Genomic DNA, 27813 nt, shown 5'->3' with positions numbered 1-27813 from the left:
CCAAAGTACTTAGGATTACACACATGAGCCGCCGTGCCCAACCAGGCTCATTTTACTTTATATGGACATCTAATTCTTCCATCACCCTTTACTGAATAGACCATTTTTTGTCATTAAATTACCTTTGCATATTTAACAACAAAACAAAACAAAAATAACTGACCATATGTGTGGAAGGGGGGTGGGGTCTATCTGTGAATCCTCTATTTTGTTTTATTGGTCTAAATGTCTATCCTTAGACAATACCATACGGTTTTGTTTAATACAGGGTTGCAATGCAAATCACGTAATACGAGTCTCCAACATGGCTCTTTGAATAATGTAGTTTTACAGTAACATTGTTTCTAGATTGGTGATTTCCTACAGTGGTTCCATGAAGTCAAAACTATTTTCATAACATCATGTTATTTGTCATTTTCACTATGATGACATTTACACTAACGGTACAAAAACAGAAGGACTGACAGGCAAATTATGACTATCTGACAGACACTGCATTGAAAATCAATGATGTGAACCTGTCACTTCAAGAAAAACAATTGAGAGGCCAGGCGCGGTGGTTCACGCCTGTAATGCTAGCATTTTAGGAGGCTGAGGCAGGCGGATCATCTGAGGTAAGGAGATCCAGACCAGCCTGGTCAACATGGTGAAACCCTCTCTCCACTAAAAACACAAAAAATTAGCTGAGCGTGGTGGCACGAGCCTGTAATCCCAGCTACTCAGGAGGCTGAAGCAGGCGAATCACTTGAAACCAGCAGGTGGAGGTTGCAGTGAGCCAAGATCGCACCACTGCACTCCAGCCTGGGCAAGAGTGAAACTCCGTCTCAAAAAAACGATTGAGAATATATGTTGCCATGATAAAATTTGAGCTTTTAAGCAAAACTTAGCATTCTGGAAAACTGGCCAGGAACGATGGATCACGCCTATAATCCAAGCATTTACGGAGGCTGACACGGGTGGATCACCTGAGGTCAGGAGTTCAAGACCAGCCTGATCAACATGGTGAAATCCCGTCTTCACTGAAAATACAAAAATTACCCAGATGTGGTGGTGTGTGTCTGTAGTCCCAGCTACTCAGGAGACTGAGGCAGGAGAATCGCTTGAACCTAGGAGGCAGAGGTGGGCAATGAGCTGAGATCATGCCATTGCATTCCAGCATGGCGGACAGAGCAAGACTCTGTCACAAAAAAAAAAAAAAAACTGGAAAACAGAGTTTGATGACTTCCTGATAACGATTTTTCTGATGAGATTTGTGATTTTTCACAAGCATGACTTTTTATTTATTTATATTGAAGAATGAAATGTACCAACTCAGTGAACAATATTTTCCAAGTTACCAATGCATGTGCTGTAAACTAATGCAGGGTCAAAGTCCATCCAAGGTGCAAACTAGGCCAATGATTTTTTTTTTTTTTAGACAGAGTATTGCTCTGTCCCCCAGGCTGGAATACAATGCACAATCTCAACTCACTGCAACCTCTGCCTCCTGAGTTCAAGCAATTCTCCTGCCTCCTGAGTAGCTGGGACTACAGGTGCCCGCCACCATGCCTGGCTAATTTTTTGTATTTTTAGTAGAGACGGGGTTTCACCATGTTAGCCAGGATGGTCTCGATCTCCTGACCTCGTGATTTGCCTGCCTCAGCCTCCCAAAGTGCTGGGGTTACAGGTGTGAGCCACCACACCTGACCGTGGCCAGTGAATTTTAACACGAGAAGTTCACTGATTATTTGCTCAGATTCTCCATTGCTAATAACCCTTACAAAACTATTTGTCGTTTTTGGTGTGCCATCAAATAAAAATATTTGAAATTATATGAAATGGTTACTAAAATACCCCTCCCCTTTCCAATCTCCTAACTATAGGAGGCCAGTTTTTCTTCATAAACTTTATCCCAAACAACATACTACAAGAATCCATCTTCTCACAAGCCAGACATACAGAGACTTGCAGGAATGTAAAACAGTTCCATTTCTCAATTTTTATTTTAGAAATTGCTATTTTTTATTGAAAATAAGTTATTCATGTTAACATGAAATTCTTTGCTACTGTATTTTTAAGCAAATTTATGGGTTTTTTAATATTTTTCAGATTTAGTTCTTAATACGTAAAAACGGACAGATGTAACATCTTTGGGGTTTTTGAGAACCTTTAAGAGTACAGAGGCAGAGATCAAAAAGTTTAAGACTGGCTGCTCTACTTTACTAGACTTACTAGAATAATCTGGATTAAAAACTCCATTTAACCCACATGTAACAATAATGTCTAAGAGGACTTAAGTGGATTAAAAAATAACTGTTACAATCTAACACAGGTGAACAAATAAAAAACGGTAGTAGATCCATGGAATGGAATACTACTCAGCAATAAAGAGGAATGAACGACTGATACATGAAACCACATGGATGCATCTCCAAATCACAATGCTGCATGAAGGAAGATAAACAAAAACATATATATACTGCATAATTCCACCTATAGAAAATACAACTGATCCACAGTAACAGAGAGTAGATCAACGGCTACCTGGTTGTGGGTAGGAGCAGGAAAGAAGAAAATACAAAAAGGGAATGAGGAAACTTTTCGGGGTGATGGATATGTTCATCATCTTGACTGTGATAATGGTTTCACAGGTGTATACATGTCAAAACTTACACACTTCAAATACATGCAGTTTATAATATGTAAATTATACCCCAATAGATTTTAAATATGTATATAGGTATATTTAAAACTGTTAAGAATAAATTTCTTGAATAACATTGGGCATATATCAACACTGAACTTAGTCTTAGTCCTAAGAATCTTTATACCAAGAAACATAAATTTTGTTGTTTAAAATAAAACAAGGTGCAGTTCCTTACCTTATACACAATGGCATCAGACACCATTCCCTGGGAGGACTGTACCCAGAGCAGGACTAGTGCATCACAAAGTTCAAAAAAAGCAGCAAGATTGACCACAATTTCATGGGGCAGAGTGTGATAGCTCTCTGGATCTGAGAGTCAACATAAATGAGAACATTTCATCAGATTTAAAATAATCTCTGGACATTTTCCAAATAACTTGTAATCTACAACTTAAATGTTATTCCCAGTACAAAGGTCAATTGTGAAAGAGCAAAAGCAAATTCTTCGCCTACTACAGGTTGTGTGTCTCTTATCTGAAATGCTTAGAAAATCAGAAGTCTTTCAGATTTTGAATTTTTTTTTGATTTTGGAATCTTTGCATATACATAATGAGATATCTTGGGGATATACACAGTACAAACTTTCTATTTTACAATATTTTAAATAATTTTATGCATGAAACAAAGTTTGGACTGCATTTTGACCATGGCTCATCATATGAGGTCAGGTATAAAATTTTCCATTTGAGGCATCATGTCAGTGCTCAAAAAGTTTCCAATTTTGGAGCATTTCAGATTTCAAATTTTCATATTAGGGATGTTCAATCTGTATTCTTAAACTTGGCAACTGAGGCATGTATACCTACAGATGTAAACAATGTCTCACTGAAAAATGCAGATTATAAAGAAAAAAATGTATATTTTTTACAAGTATTTAAGTATAAAATGAAAACTAAGTACATATGTTTAGATGGATAGTTAACACCAATAGATATGAGAAAATATAAATGAAACTATTACTAACAGTAGCTGATGTAAAGATGAACTTTTTCAATTTTTATACTTTAATAGTTGGAATTTTTTCCAACATGCACAACTATCTTTTCAATTAACAAAAAATAAAGATGGGAGAAATGCTCCCTTCTACAATAAATGCTTATGAATATGCACTTTTTCAGCCAACAGACCTAGTTTTCAAGTGGCTCTGTTACTTGCTGAAGATGTGATCTTGAGCATCTCCGTGTCTCCCTGTCCTCACTAATAACATAGGGACGTATATCACAGGTGGCTATAAAAAGTAGATGAGATCAAGGACACACAAAAAGCATTTAGCTAAGCACCTGGCACAAAGTAAGTGCTGAGTAAATGTTAGCCATTACTATTGTGTAAGGGGACATGTTTAAAATCAGGCCGGCAGATTAAAAGAAACCAGTAAACAGCAGTAGATGCTGAATATGCCTCAACTTCAGCAACATTATGCAATCAGATACTTAATTAGAGAACACAAAAGGTAAATGTTCTTACCTTGATGGAATTCAAAGGACATTCTCAAAACACTATCTCTTAGCTTTTTGCTACCAACAGAAACCAAATTTGCTTCAGTAAAAACCCGTTTTTCCCGATCAAGATATATGATTGTCCTGGAATGAGATTCAAAAAACATAACAAATAGTTATCGGTTAATAACATTTTCAATCATATCCTCTATCTGCTGGAACATTTGGAACATCAGGGTCCTTCATCCTGCCATTCCTCTCCTGCATCTGCAAATCTTGCACTAAAGAGATGGAGATGAAAGTGGCAACTACTAAGGTGAAGGGAAAGAAAATCGATGGATGGAGAAAGCTGGGTCTAGGCAGACTGTCAGGCCTCGGTCTGCCACGATCTGACAAACTGCACTGTGAACTCTTCAAAGTGGCCATGGTAGAAATGGAAGAGTTGGGGGAGTAGCGGAGTAGGGGCTGGTAGCTATCAAGGCAACCTCTGAGGTACACACTATACTTGTGGATTCACTTTAAAAATTACGTAAATTCATATGTGAGTGTGTACCTAAGTATGGAGGTGTTATTATGTCTCCAACATTTGAGGACAGGAAATGATGTGGACAGAGAGATGGCTGAGGAAGAGACAAGTAAAAACAAGTAGGTGAAAATGGGAGGAGGTGCTAGGAATTAAACAAAAACCAGGCTGGGCACAGTGGCTCACACCTATAATCCCGGCACTTTGGGAGAATGAGGCAGGTGGATCACTTGAGCTCAGAAGACCAGTCTGGGCAACATGGCAAAACCTCGTCTCTACAAAAAAGTACAAAAATTAGCCAGGTGTGGTGGTGGTGTGTACCTGTACTCCCAGCTACTTGGGAGGCTGAGGTGGGAGGATGACTTAAGCCCAGGAGGCAGAAGTTGCAGTGATCCAAGATTATGCCACTGCACTCCAGCCTCAGTGACAGAGCTAGACCCTGTCTCAAAAGCAAAACAAAAACAGAAAACAGTAGAAATATGATTATCATACGATAAAGGCAATCATGTCCAACACCCCACAATTTCTCAGGTTCACAAAATTCAACACACATAAGCTGTTTGACAGATTCTTAGGAAAGGTTTAATCTGAGAAGCCAGCACCAGCGAGGCAAACAGTGCCCAGAGCAGCAGGTTGCACTTACTTGTTTGCAGCTGATTCTAAAAGGGCAAAGAGCTGGTCAGGCTGGTCCGTTTGTGGGTCAAAGTCCATCAAATTTCTAATCATGTCCAGAGCCTGCATATTCCATCGGGGGTCCAGAGGGATCACAAATTCATCTAGTTTAAAAACAGAACAAAACAAAAATCAGAAATATTGGAGTTAAATTCCTTGCCTGGGAAGCTTCAGTTGAATATTTTCATTGCTTTACTTTGAGCACATTGAATCCTGATGGGGAAGAGGCTGAACCAGTAAACACCATGAGTTTCATCCCATAATACTAGAACAGCAGGGTTTAATAGCTTTTACACTCTTCCTTTTCCAAATGCAAAGTATCTATATGCACTGAAAGTTCATCCCAATGCAGGATATAAAGGTAATCCCTACTAGAACACAACATTCCAACCAATGAATTCACTTCCTGATATCACACTAATCCATGGGCTAAATTACACAGTGGTCACACCATTAGCTCAAAAAAAAAAAAAAAATTACGTACATGGCAGAAAACGAATGAATACACCTATCTGTTTTCATTAAGAAAACAAGGCAATTTTCTTAAACTTAAAAACAATTTCTCTATAATCAGAGTGTGCTTGCTGCTGTGGCGGCTGCTGCCCCACAATCCTCTGGCTCACATCTGACACAACTTCCGTGAAGCAGCAGGAGGAGACTGACACTCTCCAGAAGTTGTGAAAACCCAAGGAAGGGAGGCAAGACACAAAAAGGGTAACATTAAGTTGAAGGTGGCTGGCAGGACGGTTCAGTGGAGCACTTTAAGTTTTAAAATCATCCACCATATAGTAGAGTACCCAGACTACCCAGGACATACTGTGAATAGCAGGTACATTAAGGAGGGAACCCATATTCCAACGCTTAGTAAGATAAAAAGGTTACAAAACTGAAAAGGACAGTTAGAGTTAATGTCTGTGTTCCAACAGACAAGTGATGCCTGCTGAAAATGAAAGCTGCTACTGTAGAACTGTGTTTGTAAAAGTTACAATCCTCTCATAGTGGAAAGCCATGACTTAGTTCAGCCACAACTTGACTAGCAAAGTATTTTTCTCTATTGTTTGATTTCTTCCCATTCACTCCATGATCTTTAGTGCACATACAGGAATTATTTAGCACAAAAGCATCATGCATTATTTTTTTCTAAACCAAATGGCCAGTGGCATATTTTGATCAACATCAAATGAAGATGGAGGTAGAAAATTTTAAATCTGGTGTTGTGAAAATGCCCATTTTCCTAATTAATGCTTGTGTCAATCAAGTTAATATTACACTGTTCTAGGAAATGTTTATTCTCTCATTCCTTATTTTAAAAAAATAAATCTTGAATACTTCCTTTGATCAGATATCTTAGATGTCTATTTCTGTCATCACTATGGTTTTATAACTTTGTCATCAAAGCTTTCTCAGAGACACGGTCTGGCTCTGTAGCCCAGGCTGGAATGCAGTCAGTGGCACTATCACAGCTCACTGCAGCCTCAAACTCCTGGACTTAAGCAATCCTCCTATCTCAACCTCCCAAGTAGCTGGACCACAGGTACAAGGCACCGCATCTATCATTAAAGTTTCATATTTTCTTAAATTAAATGACCCCGTTTAACTTTCTTTTAAGTCAAATATCTCGTGGTTTGAAACCCTTCCTACTAACAATACTGGTAGACAACACAAAGTTAAGGGTGGAAGGGACCTCAGAGAAATAAGAGCTTAATTCCCCTAGTTTCTAAACACAGGCAGAAACAGTAAATGATAAGCCAAAAATCTACCAAGCCAGTTTGTGGCAGAGTTGGTACCACAGCCCAGTGTTCCAACTGCTAGATTCTTTTCACTCCATGGCATATCATCAGCCTCCTTCAGAAGCTGGAAGATAAATGGATAGTTTCAGGCCAGGCATGGTGGCTCAAGCCTCTAGTCCCAGCACTTTGGGAGGCCAAAGCAAGAGGATCATTTGAGGCCAGGGCAACTTAGTGACACCCTGTCCCATTGAGGGGAAAAAAAAAAAGGTAGTTTCAAAAAAAAAAGAGGGAAAATTTGCTTCTGCATATCATGAGTCTTCTAAAAACTACTGTTATGTTGAGACCTCTAAGAGGTAAGATCTTTTCCCCATAAACTCAAAAGATAAGTTTCCAAAACAGTGCTGAGAGCTAGAAATCAAAAGTGCATACCTGTCGTATTTGGTTGTAATATTTTGAAAACATTACTGACTGCACCTGAGAGGGAATGTGAGTAAAAATTCCTGAGAGATGCAGCACTGGCTTCCAAATGAATCTGTATGGACTCTGTGGAGGAAGGAGAAACCAGTGTTAGACTCTAAAGCAGTGCTATCCAACTGAACGTTCTGCAGAGATGAAAATGTTCTATAGCTGCATAGAATAACCACTAGTTATATATGAGGACTTGAAATGTGGCCAGTGCAACTAAAGGACTGGATTTTTGATTTTTTTAAATCTACATTTACATTTTAGTCGCTCTCTGTGGCTGGCTACTGGCTATCATATAGGATAACAGAGACAAAAATATTTATAAAAATTCTCTACACATATTTAAACAGATGACCACATGTGTTACAAAATATTATAAATATCCATTGGTTTACTGACAAATTCTCATGAAGTAGAAAGGCTCATGTAAACTCAATTACTTAATCTCCATCAACAAATTCCATGTTCCACACTTTACAATTCAAGCAATGTTGTTATTGTTGCTTTGTCCTCTCTTAAAATGAAAGAACTACAAAGAAAGTACAGGTGGCTCTCCATATCTAAGGGTTCCACATCTGTGGAATTCAACCAACTACAGATCAAAAATATTCAAAAATTTAAAAAAACAAAAAATAAAAATACAACAAAAATAATATGTTTTAAAACAACATACTACAACTATTTACATAGCATTTACATTGTATTAGGTATGGTTAAGTAATCCAGAGATGATTTAATGCATACAGAGGGATGTGTGTAGGGTATATGAAAATACTATCCCATTTCATATAAGGGGCCTTAGCGCCCACGTATGTTAGTGTCCCTGGGTGGGTGGGGGAGGGAGAGTCCTCGTATCAATCCCCCACAGATACCAAGGGACAACTCCAAGTGGGACAACATGGAACACTGGAACTAAAATAAGATTAGAATCTTAACATATTTTTAGAAGAAATGCATTTATCAAAAATAATACCTTTCCCAGATAGAATGGTTCTGCAGCAGCAGTACAGCACAAAAAGCAGATGTTCAAAACTAAAAAGTAAAATAATACAGTATGCTTTCCTTTTGAATTTGTTAGGAAGGTGAATATGTCCTGAAATGCTAAAGGATAACATGGAAACAAAAGTTTATCTTGTGACACATCTACAGGCAGACTTGCTCCTCAACAGTAATGCTAGGCCACGAATTTTTTCCTAGGAGATCTCCCAACTGTAATTTTAACAGTGTAGTCACAGATTAACACAGCTGCTGAGGCACTTAAATAGCATAAATGTATATAAATCACATCACTGGACAAATTAAGCTGTTCTACTCACCAAGCCCCTGCGGTATATTCTTGGCTAAATGATAAAGCCATTTAACTCTGAGCATCCAATCCTGATTGGTTGCTCTTTCTATGAGCAATTTAACAGCCATGGCCAAAACATCTGGTTCGTCGATCCAGTAAGTATTCACTTCAACTGCATTGAATTTCAGGTTCTCAGGGTTGGAGGACTGCATAATTTTCTCTAAGTCTTGCAAGGTAAGAGGCTGACTCCTGAAATTCATTTGAATGAACAAACTCAGTACTAGAATAACCTTTTATTTCACATTCCAAAAAACTCAGAAAAGCCCTTTCACAAATATTGGATCAAAGGTAAGAGAGAAAAGGTGAGTCTTCCACAGAGGAAGAAAGGTAAAACATACCTAGTAAATAATAAATAGTGAGTGGTATTACAATGAACAATAAAACTATGATAGCTGCATAATAAATGGCCACAGAATGCTCCAGTTAAATACATTGTGTCCTGACCATTTCCAGCAAAAACAAAAACCAGTCAAGAAACCAGAGACACAGGCTGAAGGCTCCACTGACCTTGTCCAGCTGCTGGTTTTCATACTCATCCTGTTGAGACAATATGCTAAGATCTGTCCATCACTTCGGACTGTAGACAGGTGAGAATCTTCAGTAGCAAAGAGAGCTGAGGGCACAGAATCTGGCCACAGTCCCATGCCAAGAATGGAGTCTCCCCAGGATTCATGTGCTCGCAGAGAAGAAACATGTTTCTCTAGTAAAGCCTGTACAAGCTGGTAGGAGACAAAAACACAATACAGTGGTACCAACATAAAAGTGATATTCGCCAAAAAACAGCAAAGTAATAATATTCCATGTGACCACCTCACAACAACCTGTAATACACTCTTCAATGAAAAACACAAGTTAAATTCTACTTTTCCTGATTACATGTTGTTTAAAAAAAAAAAAAAAAAAAAGGAATATTTATAGTCAAGCTATTTTCCAGAGAAGTACCTGGATACTAGATCTCTATTAAAGCAAACTGCGGTGGTCAACTCTCTCAGGTCACTGGGTTGCCACCTTTAAAATTTCCTTGTACTGGATAATGTAGGGTATTACAACTTAGAAACATTCTGCAATACTTCATAGTACCTTCCGGTTTGCTGGTGAATGCTGGGAACAGACATATACTTCCCAGCATGCTTCAGAAAAGGCTCTGTCTAAACTCAGCCCTCGTTGCAGGTACTGGACAATTAGTATGGCTGTCCGGATTAGAGTTGATACAGAAGATGTTGGAGAACCTATTAAAAAAAATTGCCATCTATAAACAATAGTCTTTAAAATCTCCAATGAAAATGGATAAATTCTGTCCTCCTATCAAACCTCATTCCACTCAACCCCACCCAAATACTTACTTTACAAAACCTTCTAGGTAGACTCTAGAGCCCCCGAGGGCACAATGGACCCATAGGAACCTTTGTATTCCTATCTCCCCTGTTTCTCCCTGGTTGTCTGCAGTTTATCATGAAGGACTCATTTATAGATGTGATAAAGCCTGGTCACATATATCCTTAATCTAATGCTGACACACAATGAAGGTGGCAAGTTGAGTGTAACCTCATAAAAGACCATGGGATTTGAAATCCAACAGACCCATTTGCAAATTCCAGCTGTTACTATTAACTGATAAATTACTCAAACTCTGAGTCTTATCTGGAACATGAAAACATATGCCTTGCAGAACTAATGTAAAGATTAAATAAACAATCTGCATGGAACCCAACACAGAGTAGTTAACCAACAAGCAATACTGCATTTATTATCTCGCTCCTTTTTATGTAATTGAACATTTAGAAAAAGTAACACCTGTCTGCTTTAAATAACTCAGTTTCCTCTTTATTCCAACTTCAAGAGGCTGTTGATGATCCTGGAGAAATGATGGGTAAACTTCATAAACCTCAGTGCGTAAAGCAGAATTACTCAAGGGTTAGCCTCTGCTTACTCGCATCAGAATGACATAGGAAGCGTCTTTCAGATATTGATTCCTGTGCCTCGCCCTGCCCTGCTAAACCCAATCTCTTGGGGTGTCTGGAAATCCACATTTTTAACAAGTTTTCCTGATAATTTCTATATACATTAAATGTAAGAAATCTTTGACTAGCAGTCCAATGGAGTAACATAAATTTCTTGAAGACTAAAACTCTGCAAAGGCCCAAAAGTCAAGCACCTCACCTACAACAGTGCTCCGGGTCTGTGTGTGTAGAGCCAAGAGGATGTCACATACACTGTTCCCCACCAATCCAAGGCTGTGCAGCAGAACTTTCAAATCCAGGTTGTCTGGGGTGCTCACATCCCCTTCCCCTGAAATGTAGATTTCGAGTCCACGATTCCTCATAGCTCGGGATATATCTCCATGGACAGGATCCATCGAGAGGAAAAGTCTAGAAAAATAGCAATTCAAAGAAAAAAACTATTTTAAATCCCAGTGCAACCAAAGGTGTAGCTCAGCATCAGTCAGTGAGGGCAAATCCTATGTGGCTCATTGTCACAGAATTCACATCAAGGATCTTTTATTTCTAGTATGCATCAATATAGCAAAAGATTTTCTCTAAAACAATTTCCTAAGGAACTGTGTATGATATATATCCAGTGTACCTTTAGTATTGAGAACTCTAAAAATTTAACCTTCAGGTATTCCCCAAAGTAGGCTGTACTAATTCATTATTTTAACTCAACCTACAGACAGCAGAACAGGAAGCAAGTGTAGTCTCCTGAAACAACTGGCTTCATATATTGAATGTCCATCAACATCTTCATCTAGTTATCTGACACCTCTCATTTATGTCTGAAAGTAAACAGCTGATTCCCTGTAGACTCTCCCCAAACTAAACCTGCTCCTTCACCAATGAATGGCAACCCTTTCTCAATGAATGGCAACCCCATTTACCCAGTTACGCAAGCCAAAAACATAGGTGTCATCCTTGATTCTTCTTTTCTCAACCCACATGTCCATCAGCAAATCAACTCATTGGACCACCCTCATCTAAGCCACTGTGATGTGTTGCCTAAATTACTGCAAAAGGATTGTGACTGGTATCTCTGCTTCCCACCTTTGTCACCAATGCAAGGCAAGGACCTTGCTCCTCTTGTTTATGCTATGTTCCCACAGCCCAGCAGTGCCTGGCAAATAGTAAAGCCTCAGTAAGCATTTGTTAAGTGAATTAATAAATGGGTGAACTTCCCCATGATTCAGTTTATAAATAAAATATAGAAGGAAGTCCTACTGAACATCTACCTCTGCTACTGAGGCTGTCAGATTCTGAGGCAGAAATGTAAGAGCTATAAATACCTGAAATTGGGATTTGGTGTTATCGTGGGAGTGGATCCATCTATCATTCCTCTCTCACTAATAGTGAGGACACCTCCAGGTTCAAGCAAAGCATTCAAACGATCCAACACTGATGGGCTGCAGAGACAGAATTCAGATGGTGGATAGGTTAACATGCTGCATTGACTCTTCTTTCCTTCCATGCACGGGGCTCCAAATGCTTTTGACTCACATTTCCTTTTGGCACAATCATTCACCTAGATACAACAGTGATCTCTCCAAAGTAGATTCCCCATTGATTTCCCTTCTCACTTCCCTAGGCACATAGCCCAGGGCCTTATACACAGGAAAACATAAGATATTTTTGAATAAATGAAATTAAAGATACTGAAAAGTTCCTTGTACTATAACCTTTTCACTTTTTCCTTTCCTGCCCCCCATCCCTCCACATTATCAAATCCATTTAAGGTGGCTGGATTTCAATTTGTAACATTCAGATAAATGCTCCATGAAGAAATAGCCATCATCTAACTTGTAGTAGCTTCTATGTTAACACTTCTTGTTAATGGTTAACTTCTATGTTAATAGTTTCATACTTATCCTTTGCCTTACTGTAAGATCAAGAATGATACGTGGTTGAATCGCTGCGTCACTGATGGCCATTTAATAAATGCCTGCCCTGTGTCAGACTCTGCATGAGAAAACAATGCATTAAAGAAACCCTAACAAAAGACTTCTGATATTAAATTAAAAGGCCTAACTCAAAGGACATTGCCAGAAGTAATCCAATTTTGTTAGCCTTTGGTTCAGCTCAAAGTTATCATACAGAGCTGAAATCTTACAGCTATCTGATGACAAACTACAACTGTTCACCATAGGGAGAAGTCTATAGACTATGGCTGAGGGTGCCTACATAATTAAGAAAAATAGTATCTTCAAAATACCAGCACTTCTATCTGGGTTTCTACTTTGACGAGCATATCCCAAATTTCAAGCTGGACCACTGATGATTAGGCATAAGGTTCTTACTTGCAGAAGTTAACATTGTCCATCAGAAGCCAGTCTCCAGACTTCAGGGCCTGAACCAACATGCTGTCAACCCATTCAAATGTGCCATGGCTACGGCCACTGGCTGACTGTGTAAGCTTCACACCAAAGCTTCGGAACTCTTCAACAAGTTTGGCAAACTCTGAAATGTCATAAGGAAGAATCACCATCCACAGCACTTAACTTCAAACCAAGAATTAAGTTTATGAAAAGGAAGCTTGATACTTCTAGCCAAGGTCTTTAAGATTTCATAATAGAATAAATAGAAGAATGTTTTGCTTCTGTTTATACACAGATAGGAAAGTTTAAGACAGAAAATAATTTCTACTTGCCTACACTCACATGAACACTCACATCCTCATCTATTAGATGTAGATAATCCTTCCTATAATGCAGTGTTGTCATGGTGATTAAAAGTACATATATTCAGTATAGTGTTTACAACAGAAATTCTTAACTCAATAATGAGTTTTACAATACCCATTTAAAAATACATGACACATGACTCCATCAGATATCTTTTATAATTAGAGTGAATGAGTAAAGGATTTCAAGTTCAAATGGCAGGCTTAAAGTGAGAAATGACGGATCAACAATGAAGAGTGAGTAAATGAGTGGCCCACCGCCACAGATAAAACGTTTGCTGGCCTAGAAGTGGGATGTCTGATTTCTTCAGCCATAAGGAATCAACACTTTGTAATCAGTTACAAGCAGGCTTTGGAAATAAAGAAAGACAAGCATAGTGACAGACACAAGCTATGGGCCTTTAGGGTGAATCCTCCCTAAGAGCATGCTCACCACCACTCTGAAAGTGGCACCACAAAATCAGATAAGTTTCCATGTTAATTGAATGGCATACAGAATGATGTATTTCCTCCATCTCCACACAAATGAATAAACACATCCCATGAATTCAGATTCCTATTCTTCAGTTTAAAATGCTCTATTTCCTGAGAAATTACTGAGTAAAAAAATAGCCGATAACAATATAAGTTTTACATGCTGTTTTATCATTATAGGTGATTACACACAAAATAAACCACAAAGCATGGTAACCAATTTTTTTCCAATTTGATTTTTCATGATCAACTATTCTGAATACCTCAGCTTCATTTTACTTTCTAGGCCAAACTTTCCCACAAGTTCTGATCGTTAATAATTATTAAATTAATACAAAACATTTGTAAATCTGTTACATGTAAATGGACACAATATAAGCAATGATAAGTGCCTGATACAGAGATCCAATATACATACCTGCCTTCGAGTATGAGTTGATTTTATTGTTGAGTCGCTGCATAAGCAATAACACTGCTTCCAGTTTGTTGACAATCTCCATCGTGATAGCTTTACCACCTTCTCCAAGACACTTAGGCTTATATGTCAGAAGGAAATGACTCCAGGCTCGCAGCACTACTTCTGCATCATCAGCACTGATAAGGAGGCTATCCCTTAACAGTGCCCTTACAGTACCCTCCATCTTCTCTAGCAGCTGCCTCCAAGGTCGTGTAAGATCAACCTGTAATTTCCAGAGGACATGAACTCATCATAGGGTCAGAGAATACCCTATGGTCAGAGTTGGTCACCACCAACTCAGAAGACCCTCAGTCAGATCACAAAAAATATGAAGGCAGACTGATTACCTGCTCAAATCCACCCAGCAGCTCAGTAGTATCCATTGCACTGTTCATAGCCATGATCTTTAATGTGTGGCCAGTAAGGTGTGCCAGAAGCTGGACCAGGCTGGTCTTGCCCACAGAGGCTGGCCCGACCAGGATGACCATCCAGCTCATTTGCACACACTTCATGATTGACTCCAGGGGCTGGAATGACTGGTGCAGGAGCAACAGGGGATGGCGGGACGGGTGAGGAACACAGCTCCCACGGGAAAGGACCGAGTAGCCCAACTGAAAAGACATGCCAGTGAGATTTCATGAGCGTGCCTAGTAGTGGGGGCAGAAGAAACCATTAAAAAAAAGTCAAAGGGCCGGGCGCCGTGGCTCAAGCCTGTAATCCCAGCACTTTGGGAGGCCGAGACGGGCAGATCACGAGGTCAGGAGATCAAGACCATCCTGGCTAACACGGTGAAAACCCCTCTCTACTAAAAAATACAAAAAACTAGCCGGGCGAGGTGGCAGGTGCCTGTAGTCCCAGCTACTCGGGAGGCTGAGGCAGGAGAATGACGTAAACCCGGGAGGCGGAGCTTGCAGTGAGCTGAGATCCGGCCACTGCACCCCAGCCTGGGCAACAGAGCAAGACTCCGTCTCAAAAAAAAAAAAAAAAAAGTCAAAGGATAAAGGATTATTCTAGTCTCCTTACCTGAACATCATAGGGAGTGATACGAAATAGTCTGGTTCCCATGTATGGGTTGGAATTTGAACCAAACACATCCTTGAACACAGTAATGACCTAAAGGAAGAAGACAATGCAATAAAAACACAAATCACTCCACCTAATTCTTAGGCAAACTTGCTAGAAAACAAGCACAGTGATAAGAGTCACCATTCTAAAAACACTGGCCACAATTCCCGTATCCTTTTGAATTTTCTCTTATAAAAAGGATCAAATGCATTTATTTAATTCTTTGGAATGAAAGTAAATTTGAGATTGAGAACATAGCAGTCATATTCCAAACTATCTGAGATTCCAGTGAGAATGCACCATAAATTAAACTGAAGCCATGGATGCTGTAATATCAAAATCTAGAGACAAAAAAGACAAAAAATGTCCATTTTATATAGATAACAGCACTCACAAGAGTTACAGAATTTGCCCATGGTTAGTGACCGATTTTAAATCTAAGCCAGTCAGCCTCCAAAAACATGTTATACCTCCAAACATTTATGTAGATACGAAAACCAAATTTATTCCTCTAACCAATTACTTACATTGTTATCCTTTCGTTAGCAGTTAATGCTATTAGAAAATGTTCCGTTAACTCTCTTTGATTTTGGATCTCTAAAAAATCTAAGAGTAATGGTGGAGGGGAATAGAGGTATATAAAAAACATTAATTTAGCCCATAAAAGTAGGGAAAATTAGAGCCAGAAAAAAAAAAAAGCATACAAAATAGTATTTCTAAAAAGCATCAATACTCATATAATTGAATACTGCAATGAAGTTAGAAAATAAAAATAATATAGATAAAATAATAATCAGTGTCAAACAATGGACTGTAAGACTAAAAGCAGCATAGGAAAGTGTTCCTGTCACCTACCTATGAGTCCAGGTGATGTATGACCTCATGTTCCACACTAAAGCATATAACCTCCAACCCCTGATGTTCTACCAGAGGGTTAAAATTACAAATATTGCTACTGGGGAGGCTGAGGTAGGAGGATCACTTGAACTCAGGTTGTAGTGAGCCAAGATCACGCCATTGTACTCTAGCCTGGGTGACAGAGCAAGACTCTGTCTCAAAGAAAATTCCCAGTCTAGCTTTGCAGTTTAGCTTTATAAAAGCAAAATTCAATTCAACTGAACTCTTCTAGCTTTTACAGACTTTATCCTTCTATGATATTATTTTTCTTGACCTTGTCTCCCCCGCTAGAAAACACCTATAAGGTCCATTACAATAACCCTGAATCGGAAGAGTGATGGAAAACTTCCACATACCACAGTGACCCAGCACCTGATGAATCAATCATTCAACAACTGGCACATGTTTTGGTCATAATATACTATAATAAGTGGATGAAGAAATTAAAATACTAGCTGATTATGTGAATTATATATCAATAAAGCTATTAAAAACTACTAAGACTTTCTCCTAATTGAATGATTGAAAGTTACCTACATATGATAAATGAGTTATGTGTAATTAGTTTCTGAATACCTCACTAAAGAAGATCTGGGTGGCTGGGAACAGTGGCTCACTCCACTTGTAATCACAGCACTTTGGGAGACTAAGGCAGCAAGATTGCTTGAGTCCAGGAGTATGAGACCAGTCTGGACAACAAGGCAAGACCACATCTCTATTAAAAGTAAAAACAAATTAGCCAGGCCGTGGTGGCATGTGCCTATAGTCCCAGCTTATCAGTGGGCTGGGGTGGGAGGATCCCTTGAGCCTAGGAGGTCTAGGCTCCATTGAGCCGGCATTGTACCACTGCATTCCAGCCTAGACAACAAAGTGAGACCTTGCCTCAAAAAAATAAGAACAAACAGAATGGGTAGCAGAATGAAAGGGCTGTGAAAGTCATGTGTGCTATGGGCCAGCCACATCTTCACATTTCAACAAGGAGGTTACTGCTTCTAGTGCAGGCATCTATGTATCTATTCCTTTATTTTCAAACAGTGAAATTTACTAGAAGGAAACAGCAGACAAACTGGAGAGGGCCTAAACTGGAAAGCTGGCTCTGCTACCTGTGACACTCCATAACTTTAAGCCTTGGATCTTCACCTTTAAGATGCCATGACAGCACCTCCTGCCTACAGCTATTGTGCACATTCAGCGAGACAGAATCTTACATACCACAAACTAAAATGCACACATTATTACAATTCCTTACAGTGGGAATTCTAGTTTTACAAACAGGTATTTTTATTTTCACTTAAACGCAGAATCTTCTTCCTTTACATGATTACATTTTCCAGATAAAATGCTTTGTAATTTGACATTTAGTTAAAAACAAAACAAAACAGAAAACCTTCCTCTTCTACTGAGTATCACCTGTCTGCCTCCTCCTGCTTCTCACATTGCTTGTAAAGATGATGAAGACTTAGTTCTTTATTACTGGAGGGCAATACTGCTTTAAGGTTTGTGATCATGGGGATTTGGATAGATAAGCAAATTATTTCCTCTAAAGCAAGGTACTCTAATAGCGAGACTCCAAGGTAGGAGAACGTTTAGTCTGTTCTTTTAACTTTTAAATTTTGAAGCAGCTTTAACAGGCTTGCTAGCTGGGCGTGGTGGCTCATGCCTGTAATCCCAGCACTTTGGGAAGCTGAGGCGGGTGGATCACTTGAGTTCAGGAGTAGAGACCTGCCTGACCAACATAATGAAACCCCGTTTCTACTAAATACAAAAAAAATTAGCTGGACCTGGTGGCTCATGCCTGTAATCCCAGCTACTTGGGAGGCTAAGGCAGGAGAATCACTTGAACCTGGGAGGCAAAGTTGCAGCAAGCCAAGATTGCACCATTGCACTCCAGCCTGGGCAACAAGAGTGAAACTCAGTCTCAAAAAAAAAAAAAAAAAAAAAGACTTGCTATTCGTGTGAGCATGTCCGCATGTCCTTTCTCACCCACAGGAAATCAACTTTCAGATGGAAAGAAATACAAACACCAAGTGTGAAACTCACCTTTTTTTTGTCTTCTTCGGTTCTCATTCTTTCACCATAGACCAAAAACACATGCTGACCAGGATCATAACACCCAGGGGACTGGTCAACCAGCATCAACTGACACCAGCGGAAAAGATCCCGGAGGTTGAATTCCCAGGGTCCTCCTTTTTGCCCCCACTTCTTCTCAACAGTCACTTCATGATCAATCTAGAAAGAAAACATCCTGATTGGGAAACATGCCCTGCCTGCTACTAGGCACTGCATTAAGTACTAAGAATGTACTACAAAAGCATACGTAATCTGAAACAAAAATTAACAGGCTTGATTCGGATGCCTCTTTCTCAAGACTTCCAAATGCCTGGCATATCCTCTAAGCATTAACACTGGTAGTCACAACAGAAATGAATTACTGGATGCCTCCACTATGTAGTGTGCCTTCCACTAGAAACCTGTAGAATTCAAAGTAATTTCATTTAGAGATCCTGATAATTTGGTAGAATCCTATGTTGAAAAAATGCTTGTTCAAATACAGTCAGAAAAAAAAGAAACTAATACATGTAGGTACTTACTTGGTTATTGAAAGCAACCATTTTCTTAACAATATTTTTCTCAATGGCTGGAAACAAAGTACTGGCAATGAACTCCATGTCAATTACTGTAAGAGGATCAACGAAGACCTAGAAATCCAAAAATAACATGAAGAAATGCCTCTGTTTCTCTTTAACACTAGAAATGACTCCATGTCTTATTATGTAAAATCTTTAACACCAAATAACAATACATGAGAAAGATAATTTTCAGTTATAGAAATTTCTTTTTTGTGTTTTGAGAATAAAGAATCACAAAATCTTCTAAATACAGCAGAGTAGAGGTTTTGCTTTTAAGGTCTAGAATTCTAGTGAATTAAAGAAAAAAAGAGGCCCAGTGGGGTGGCTCACACCTGTAGTCTCAGCACTTTGGGAGGCCAAGGCGGGCGGATCATGAGGTCAAGAGATCGAGATCATCCCAACTGGAACAACGAAACCCTGTCTTCACTAAAAATACAAAAATTAGCTGGGCACAGTGGCATGCACCTGTGGTCTCGGCTACTCAGGAGGCTGAGGCAGGAGAATAGCTTGCTCCTGGGAGGAGGAGACTGCAGCGAGCAGAGATCACGCCACTGCACTCCAGCCTGGGTGACAGAGCAAGACTCCATCTCAAAAAAAAAAAAAAAAAAAAAAGATAGATGTTCTTAAAAATTTCCTATGTATAATGTAAAATGCTTTTAAATCTGGGTGGTAGATATGAGTATTCACTATAAAAGTCATCAAACTTTTCCGTATGTTTGAAAGTTTTCTCAGTAAAACATTCTTCTTCCTTTGTTGAGATGGAGTCTCGTTCTGTTGCCAAGGCTGGAGTACAATGGCACGATCTCAGCTCACTGCAACCTCCATCTCCCAGGTTCAAGCGATTCTGCTGCCTCAGCCTCCCGAGTAGCTGGGATTACAGGCACTCACCACCACACCCGGCTAATTTTTGTATTTTTAATAGAGATGGGGTTTTGCCATATTGGCCAGGCTGGTCTCGAACTCTTGACCTCAGGTGATCCACCTGCCTTGGCCTCCCAAACTGCTGGGATTACAGGCATAAGCCACCACGCCCAGCCAATAAAACATTCTTAAAAGACACTCAGCCAATTCTTAATCATAAGGGACAGTGACACTAAAGAAATCTGGAGGCATTTCCAAACCTCTGGATTGGCCAAACTCTGAAAAACTTATGTTAAAACAAGTAAGCATACACATACACATGTAACCCTCTGCAAGTAAGAATAAAGGCATAAGATACCAAAATGCTAATAATGACTGAATGGGGAACAGTGGATTTTTATTCTTCATGGTAGTTTTCTGTTCCTTCTTACTTTTCTTTAGTTAAAATGCATTATTTTCAGTAAAAATTTTTCTTATATATTTCAGTAGATCAGAGGGACAACTGAAAAGGTCCAAGATTGGACTTCATCCCAGAGTGCAGTAACAGAATCCTGAAGAGGCTGTGGACCTTACTTTCTTCCAGCTGATAACACATCCAATCTTCTGGGGCAAAAGATGAAGGACAGAAGCAATGATGGGAATCAGTCACATTAATATTGATCATGTAAGGACAAGAAAGAGGATCGTTAAGCCGATCCTCTCTAATTCTCATAGTGAACATCCTTAAAGGCTTCATAATAGTAGTCTTATCCCCTCACAGTCTATATTTGGTCTCTTTGGCAACAGCAAATCTTACCTGAGTGAATCTGTTAAGGAAAGACCTGGGCAAGCCTTTCCTCCCACCTCCTTGTCTAAAGGGATTCTGACACCCAAAAATCTTCGTCTTTTCATGCTGCACTTGAAAGCTCATTCCTAACTCAGGTACATAGATTTCTCCTCGGTGGTCAAAACAAGCATTGAGTCCTTCCAATACAGACTGAGAAGCCAGGTTAAGCTATTTAAAGAAGAAAGTACATATATTTGTCTCAAATATGTTGTACAACTGAAACAAAAAGCAGGGGAATAATATGCAGCAAAAAAAGCTAGAGTTATCTTCAGAAAGGGAATTTCAAACAATATTGATAATCTTCTATATTTTAGGCTGAGTTATGAGTTGGTTTGTCTTCATTCTATTATTTTGTTTTTGAGACAGGATTTCACTCTGTCACCCAGGTTGGAAGTGCAGTGGCACAATCACAGCTCACTGCAACCTCCACCTCCAGGGCTCAAGAGATCCTCCACCTCAGCCCGCTGCATAGCTGTGGCCACAGGTGTGCACCACCACACCCAGTTAATTCTTTTTTTTTTTTTTTTTTGGTAGAGCCAAGGTCTCGCTGTGTTGTCCAGGATGGTCTCAAACTCCTGGGCTCAAGTAATTCTCCATCCTTTGTTTCCCAATGTTAGAATTACAGGCATGAGCCACTGTACCTGGTCCAATTCTATTATTCTTTATTTCCCAGGTATGTTAAAGAGATTTTGGCTGGTATCTTACATAGATACACACACACACACACGTCAATAATCTTTAAACTGAATAAATGCTCAAATTACATTTTAAAGTAAAAAATCTTCTCAAAAGTTAAACTATCAATTATATGTACCTATATTAACCTACTCTGTAAGTAATTACTTGCAGAAAACCTTGCCAGTACACAGATATTTCATTTTCACAATCTGAGTTTTTAAGATGTGTAACACAAATTAGCCAGGCATGGTGGCTCACGCTTGTAATCCCAGCACTTTAGAAGGCCAAGGAAGGTGGATCACTTAAGGCCAGGAGTTCAAGACCAGCCGGGCCAACATGGCGAAACCCTGTCTCTACTAAAAATACAAAATTTAGGCATTGTGGCACACGCCTGTAATCCCAGTTACCCGAGTGGCTGAGGCAGGAGATTCACGATTCACGTGGACCTGGGAGGAGGAGGTTACAGTGAGCTGAGAACCCACCACTGCACTCCAGCCTGGGCGGCAGACCGAGACTCTGCCCCAAAAAAAAAAAAGAAAGAAAAGAAAAGAAAAAAAAAAGAAAAAGATGTGTAACACTAATTGTAGAGAATAGATAAGGTTTGCTAACTTTTTAAATACTTTCCCATCTCAAACACTGAACAAAATATCCAACAGGTTTCAAAGTCAGGATATAAAAGGAGTCAATACAGCTGATTTCCACCAATTTTGTAAACAAGAACAATTACAAGGGGCTCTTGGGCCAGGATGAAAAGAGCTGAATGTAGGTCTCCAGATGAGCAGCCCAGAGCTCAGGGATGGAAAGCATGTGTGGTTTGTTGGTAACATAGAAAAAGGAGATTGGGAAAATACAAGTTAATAAAATGCAAATAGACAAAAATCAGAGCATACTATATTAGAATTTCAAGTGTCATGTTTACATATGCACCACAAAGCACAAACAGCTCTGTATATTCCCAAACAGAAGGCCGCTGTTAAGTGTGTTTATAAATCTAGAATGTCTTGTAGTCCCTGAATGCAATTCCACTAAATACGCAATTCCACTAAATACGTAATTCCACTAAATACTAAGTGGTCAGTAGCCTTCAGCTTTAAAACTAGGCTGTCTCTTTTCCTGGCTAATATATATTCCATCAGACAACTTGTTTTAAAAAAAAAATCTGAAAAAAGGAAAAAATTCCCTTTCCTTGTTATCCCAAGAATAAAAGGCAGAAAGCAGCTCAGCAGACAGAAGCCCTGCAGCACCCTCTCTGATGACTGGACCCAGGAATCTGAGCCTGGGGGACCTGTTGCAACCTGTGTCCAAAGTCTCACCTGTGACATGTACATCACTCTAATCATTTCAGCTCCACAAATACTTCTAGCCTTTTCCTGAATATTGTATACCCCAAACTGATCCAGCTCCATATTTCTAGCTGTCAGAGATTCAGTATTTATCATGTCTCATGCTCTGCTCTTTCTTCTGAAAATTTACCCAATAGGCACATATAACTGATCGTTTCCTCATTTTGGTAGGTCATTTTGTATGTCTTTTCTTAGTCTCTCTGGTGCACTAATAAAACATGAAGTGGTTGACACTACTTGTAAAATGCCTCTAAAATAAATGCAAAAACAGCAAGCCTGTCAGAAACTAAACTAGTGACGATGCAGTTTTCCTCTGAAGAATAACTTTAACCAGTGGGAGAGTTTGTAGGTTTTATGTACAAGAGTCTCTTTTTGTGTATTCTGCCAAGTGACCTTCCTTATTCTTAAAGGAAACTACAGAGGATCTTTTCATTAGAGAAAAGTCATCAGCAGGATCTTCCACTGAGAAATGGATTGTGAAATGGAGCTGTGAAAGGATGACTACTCCTCACACACATGATCACCATCTTGAGCATGACAAACAGGCTCCTCACCTCATCCAACACCACCCAATGGCCTGCCTTCAAAGCTGCCAGTAAGGGGCCATCACGCCAGGCAAACTCTCCTCCCTTGCCACCTTCAACAGGGAGATCTGCTCCAAACAGGTCTGTGATGTCCTTTGAAAGGGGAAGAAATGGAGAAAAGCCAATATTACTTTAAAAATCAACTAGATTCTAACACCCTAAATCTGAAATGATAAATACTTTGGGCTGGCATCACTACTCTTCCTTTCTACACCCAAGACAGAACTAACCAATCCCAGCCCTCTTTACCAGGAGCCCAAACATGCCCCAAGAACTTTCCCAACATGCTCCATATATTAATCAATTTGAGCTGGTGCTCTAGATTAACAGTTCTCAACACTGGCTGTACTTGGAATTTAACTGACAGGCTTAAAAAAAAAAAAAGAAAGCAAAACTCCATTCCAAAGGATTCTCGATTTGTCATCTGCACCCTATTTTCCTTAGATTGTTAAAAGTCATTTTATTTCTACTACTTTTTTAAAAAAATTTAAGCAAAAAATTAAGTGGGGTTATATTACAATAAATACCAAAGTGGATAATTCTCTCTCAAAAGAGAATTAGAATAAAGCATCCAGAGAGAATTAATATTATAGGCATCAGCAATTAACAAATCCAAAGAAGATTTAGTTTGGAAGGTCATGTTGCTGTGGTTTTTACTATGATATGAAATATCTGAGGATACAGGCGGGCGCCATGGCTTATGCCTGTAATCCCAACACTTTGGGAGGCCAAGGCAGGTGGATCACTTGGCATAAGGAGTTTGAGACTAGCCTAGCCAACATGGTGAAGCCCTGTCTCTACTAAAAATACAAAAATTATCCAGGTGTGGTGGCAGGCACCTGTAATCCCAGCGATTAGGGAGAGTAAGGCAGGAGAATTGTGCCACTGCACTCCAGCCTAGGAAACAGAATGAGATTCTGTCTCAAAAAAACAAAAAAAAAGAAAAGAAATATTTGAGGATACTGATAATGTAACCATTTCTGATTAGGAAACTATAAATTGACACAGACATTACTATCTATAGCTATCTCCATCAGCTGTAGGATGACCGAGCTTACCGTTTGCTCTGACAAGTTGATTCTAACAAGGGTATTTCCTGAAGCCTTCGCTAATGCTCCCACCAAACTTGTCTTGCCAACACCAGGGGAACCCTCCAGGAGAATGGGTTTCTTCAGTTTGGTAGCTCTTAAGAGCCTCTGTGCATTCATAGCAGTGGTCCCTGCACTGAGTGCATAGTCTGCAATATTATTCCTGTGTAGGACAGGCCCTTAAGTGGAGAAAAGCAAAGCCACTTATAAGCAGGACACCACCAAATCATATGTACACATCAACTCAAGATTTTAAAATTCTACCACGTGGGCTATCAGTTACTGAAGTACCATTTGCAGTGAAAATGTTCAATCTCTATTTCAATATTTCCCCACTTTTAGATCCATAAAATGCTTTAAAGGAATAGCCAAGAGCACGTTTTCTTCAACTGTGCCTCCTACACAGATCTCTCCATCTCCTATACATATACATGTACATAGGTACATAAGTCTAATTGCAAACGCACACCTCTCCTTTCACAACCTACACCCTGAATCTCTGTATGTACTTGTACAATTTACCTTCATAGTTACTTTCCTAAAAACCAAGTGTAAGCTAGGCATATGGGCCACATGGTTCCACATAATCAATTTCATCCAATGTTTTTGGCCACCAAAACAATTCAGACTACGTCCTTAACCCATAAGTTAACTGATATGCAGGACTAATAATGGTCTTGCAAGAGTTAACATTTGTGCCACTGTCTCTTGGAAGAAACTTTTGTTTTGTTTTCGCTTTCTGTTGTTGTTGTTGTTTTTGTACACCAGTTTAAAGAGAGTGAGGCTAGGAAAACATTTATTACCTTACCCTTACCACCCCAGTTCTAGTCCACTAGCATATATCTCCTACACAGGAGCACTGAATCCTATGATGGCGGCTTAGAGAAGGGATTTGATGGTAGATAATACAGCCCATTAGGGATGAAAAGAGAATACTGCTAAGGAGAGACGGAGCTCTGAGGAGAGGGAAAAGGGCAATGGAATCGGGACTGGTTATGTTCACCACTGAAACCCTAGTAAATTGCCACTGCAACTCCATATATTTCAGGCATTCATCAATCATTAATACAGAGAGGACGGAGGGACAAGAAACAGAAGACCCTGCTATGGAAACAACATTCTGAAAAAGTAGGAGCACCTTAGAAGTAGCTACTCTAACTGCCTCATTTAAATCTTTGGTAGAGGCAGTCTAGATAGAAAGTGAGGAAGAATTAGAACACAAACCCACTATCTCCTAGACTACTGCATTTCCTATTATCATTCACTTATCCATCAGAAATTTTCTGAGTGCCTATGACTATGAGGCTAAATGTCAGATGCCAGGGACTGGATCAGGAATGACACCATTACCAGCCTTCAAAGGTTCACAAAACCTGTTTCTGTAAAAGATAATGAGGTTCTACAGTTAAGACACATTATAGGCTAAATGGGTCTTTGCAAGCCACTTAAAAGTTTATTGTCAACCTTATAAAGTTTAGAACTCTACTACAGGAAAGTCCCTAATGCGGGAACCAACTAATAAAAAAATAAGCACTGTATAAGACAATCTATTTATAGATTGAAGTCTCTATTTCCCTCTATTTTTACATGCCAGTTATGTATTTTCACCCATTCCCACAATTATGGTTATTCCCAAGTCAGAATCTAACTCAGTTAGTGCAAACATAATCATGAGTATTACACATTAAAACTAAGCCACAATAAAAGCCAAGTATCTATGATCTATAGAAAAGTAAAACTGGTTTTTTAAAAATCATTCTTACCCCTTGGTATAAAAAATGGATGAATTCCCCAAAGGTTATCTATTCCAGTGAATTCTTTGGCCTTCATTCTGTCATAAATCTTCAATTCCTTTTTCTGATATTCTGTAAGTCGTACAATCTTGGCAAGCCTCTTGATTAGAAATTTCAGACATTCTTTTCGTGCCAAAAGGGCTGTACCAAACCCAGAGGAAGTTACCCCTAAAAGACAGAGGATCACTCCATGAAGCAACAGGACAACACCAAGCTTCACCACCATTCAGCAGGAGCTCTGGCACAGGTTCCTGGAAAAAAGAGGCCTCAGCAAAACTGCAGCCTAAATGTGATTTCTAGTATAAGCAGTTCTAAAAAAGAAGTCTAACACCCATCCCCCACAATCTATAGATTATCAATTAAGCAGATCATTCAGTAAAGCACTCTAGTCACTCAATGATAAATCAGCCTAGATATAGTACCTAATACTGCACTAGTAACCATTTTGATTTATATTTCAAATCTTCATGGCTGAAAAACCAGAACATAGTGATTTTTATGACATTAAAATAAACTTAAAATATTCAGGCCCATTATTGAAAAATGACCACTCATGTTAAAAATTGGCCAGTGCTTCTATTCACAATAGCAAAGATTTGGAACCAACCCGAATGCCCATCAATGATAGACAGGATAAAGAAAATGTGGCATATATACAGCATGGAATACTACGCAGCCATAAAAAAGGATGAGCTCATGTCCTTTACAGGGTCATAGATGAGGCTGGAAACTGTCATCCTCAAAAAACTAACACAGGAACAGAAAACCAAACACCACATGTTCTCACTCATAAGTGGGAGTTGAACAATGAGAACACATGGACACAGGGAGGAGAACATCACACACCGGGGCCTGTCAGGGGATGGGGGGTAAGGGGAGGGAGAGCATTAGGACAAATACCTAATGCATGAGGAGCTTAAAACCTAGATGACATGTTGATATATATCAACTTATGTATACATATGAGTCTTTATACTTATGTATACTTACGTAACAAACCTGCATATTCGGTTTCTCTTCAAATAATCTGATCTTTTATTCTTTAATTCATAGTAACCCCACCTTTTCCTTTTTCTCCTTTTTGCCTTTGTTAAATGCCCAGGCATGCCACAACACCAGGCGTTATCAACACCAGCTCACATTCCTTTCCTTATTTAAAAATAAAAAAACTAACTTTCTAACTCATTATAAACACCCCTTCCCCTTCCTCTCCATTTTCTTTTACATCCCCACCTTATCTAAAAAAATTCAAATGTCTAGCCAATCAAAATTAGTTTAAGTTATACAACCCAACCCCAGCCAATAAAAGAAAAATACAAAAACAAAACTTGCGTCAAAAAAAGGCTCTCGTGCCCTTTGTTCAAGTGTACTCTCATGGCAACTGGCCAAAAAAATATCCCTCTGCACAAAAATAAAATTGCTTTGCTAAAAAGCCTTTGTTCAAGTGTTCGATGTCTTTAAAATTTTAAGCTTTATTCCTAACACATGTATCCCAGAACTTAATAAAGTTTAAAAAAAAAAAAAAAAAAAAAGCCAGTGCTTTAGAAGCAAAGACATTTCAACAGCCTTTACTCTACTTATAATCACCA

General features: G+C 39.1%; 1 protein-coding gene across 1 annotated transcript in view; it reads right to left on the bottom strand.

The window, feature by feature from the left end:
* Window positions 1–27813, bottom strand: part of MDN1 (midasin AAA ATPase 1) — a 188262-nt gene that overhangs the window by 62182 nt on the left and 98267 nt on the right. The window contains exons 35-53 of the mRNA XM_023205283.2: window positions 26195–26392; window positions 24402–24610; window positions 23314–23436; window positions 20709–20906; window positions 19013–19120; window positions 18462–18650; window positions 15483–15572; window positions 14807–15070; window positions 14421–14682; window positions 13146–13305; window positions 12138–12254; window positions 11021–11229; window positions 9941–10089; window positions 9368–9579; window positions 8829–9049; window positions 7477–7590; window positions 5289–5421; window positions 4151–4266; window positions 2862–2995 (exon numbers count right to left, since the gene is read on the bottom strand). Of these exons, the coding sequence (XP_023061051.2) occupies window positions 2862–2995; window positions 4151–4266; window positions 5289–5421; window positions 7477–7590; window positions 8829–9049; window positions 9368–9579; window positions 9941–10089; window positions 11021–11229; window positions 12138–12254; window positions 13146–13305; window positions 14421–14682; window positions 14807–15070; window positions 15483–15572; window positions 18462–18650; window positions 19013–19120; window positions 20709–20906; window positions 23314–23436; window positions 24402–24610; window positions 26195–26392 (3206 nt within the window). The remainder of the gene's footprint in view (window positions 1–2861; window positions 2996–4150; window positions 4267–5288; window positions 5422–7476; window positions 7591–8828; window positions 9050–9367; window positions 9580–9940; window positions 10090–11020; window positions 11230–12137; window positions 12255–13145; window positions 13306–14420; window positions 14683–14806; window positions 15071–15482; window positions 15573–18461; window positions 18651–19012; window positions 19121–20708; window positions 20907–23313; window positions 23437–24401; window positions 24611–26194; window positions 26393–27813) is intronic.

The sequence above is a fragment of the Piliocolobus tephrosceles genome, chromosome 5, assembly GCF_002776525.5.
Source record: "Piliocolobus tephrosceles isolate RC106 chromosome 5, ASM277652v3, whole genome shotgun sequence".
NCBI lineage: Eukaryota > Metazoa > Chordata > Mammalia > Primates > Cercopithecidae > Piliocolobus > Piliocolobus tephrosceles.
Note: the sequence above shows the minus strand (reverse complement) of the source record. Positions and strands in the feature narration are given on the sequence as shown.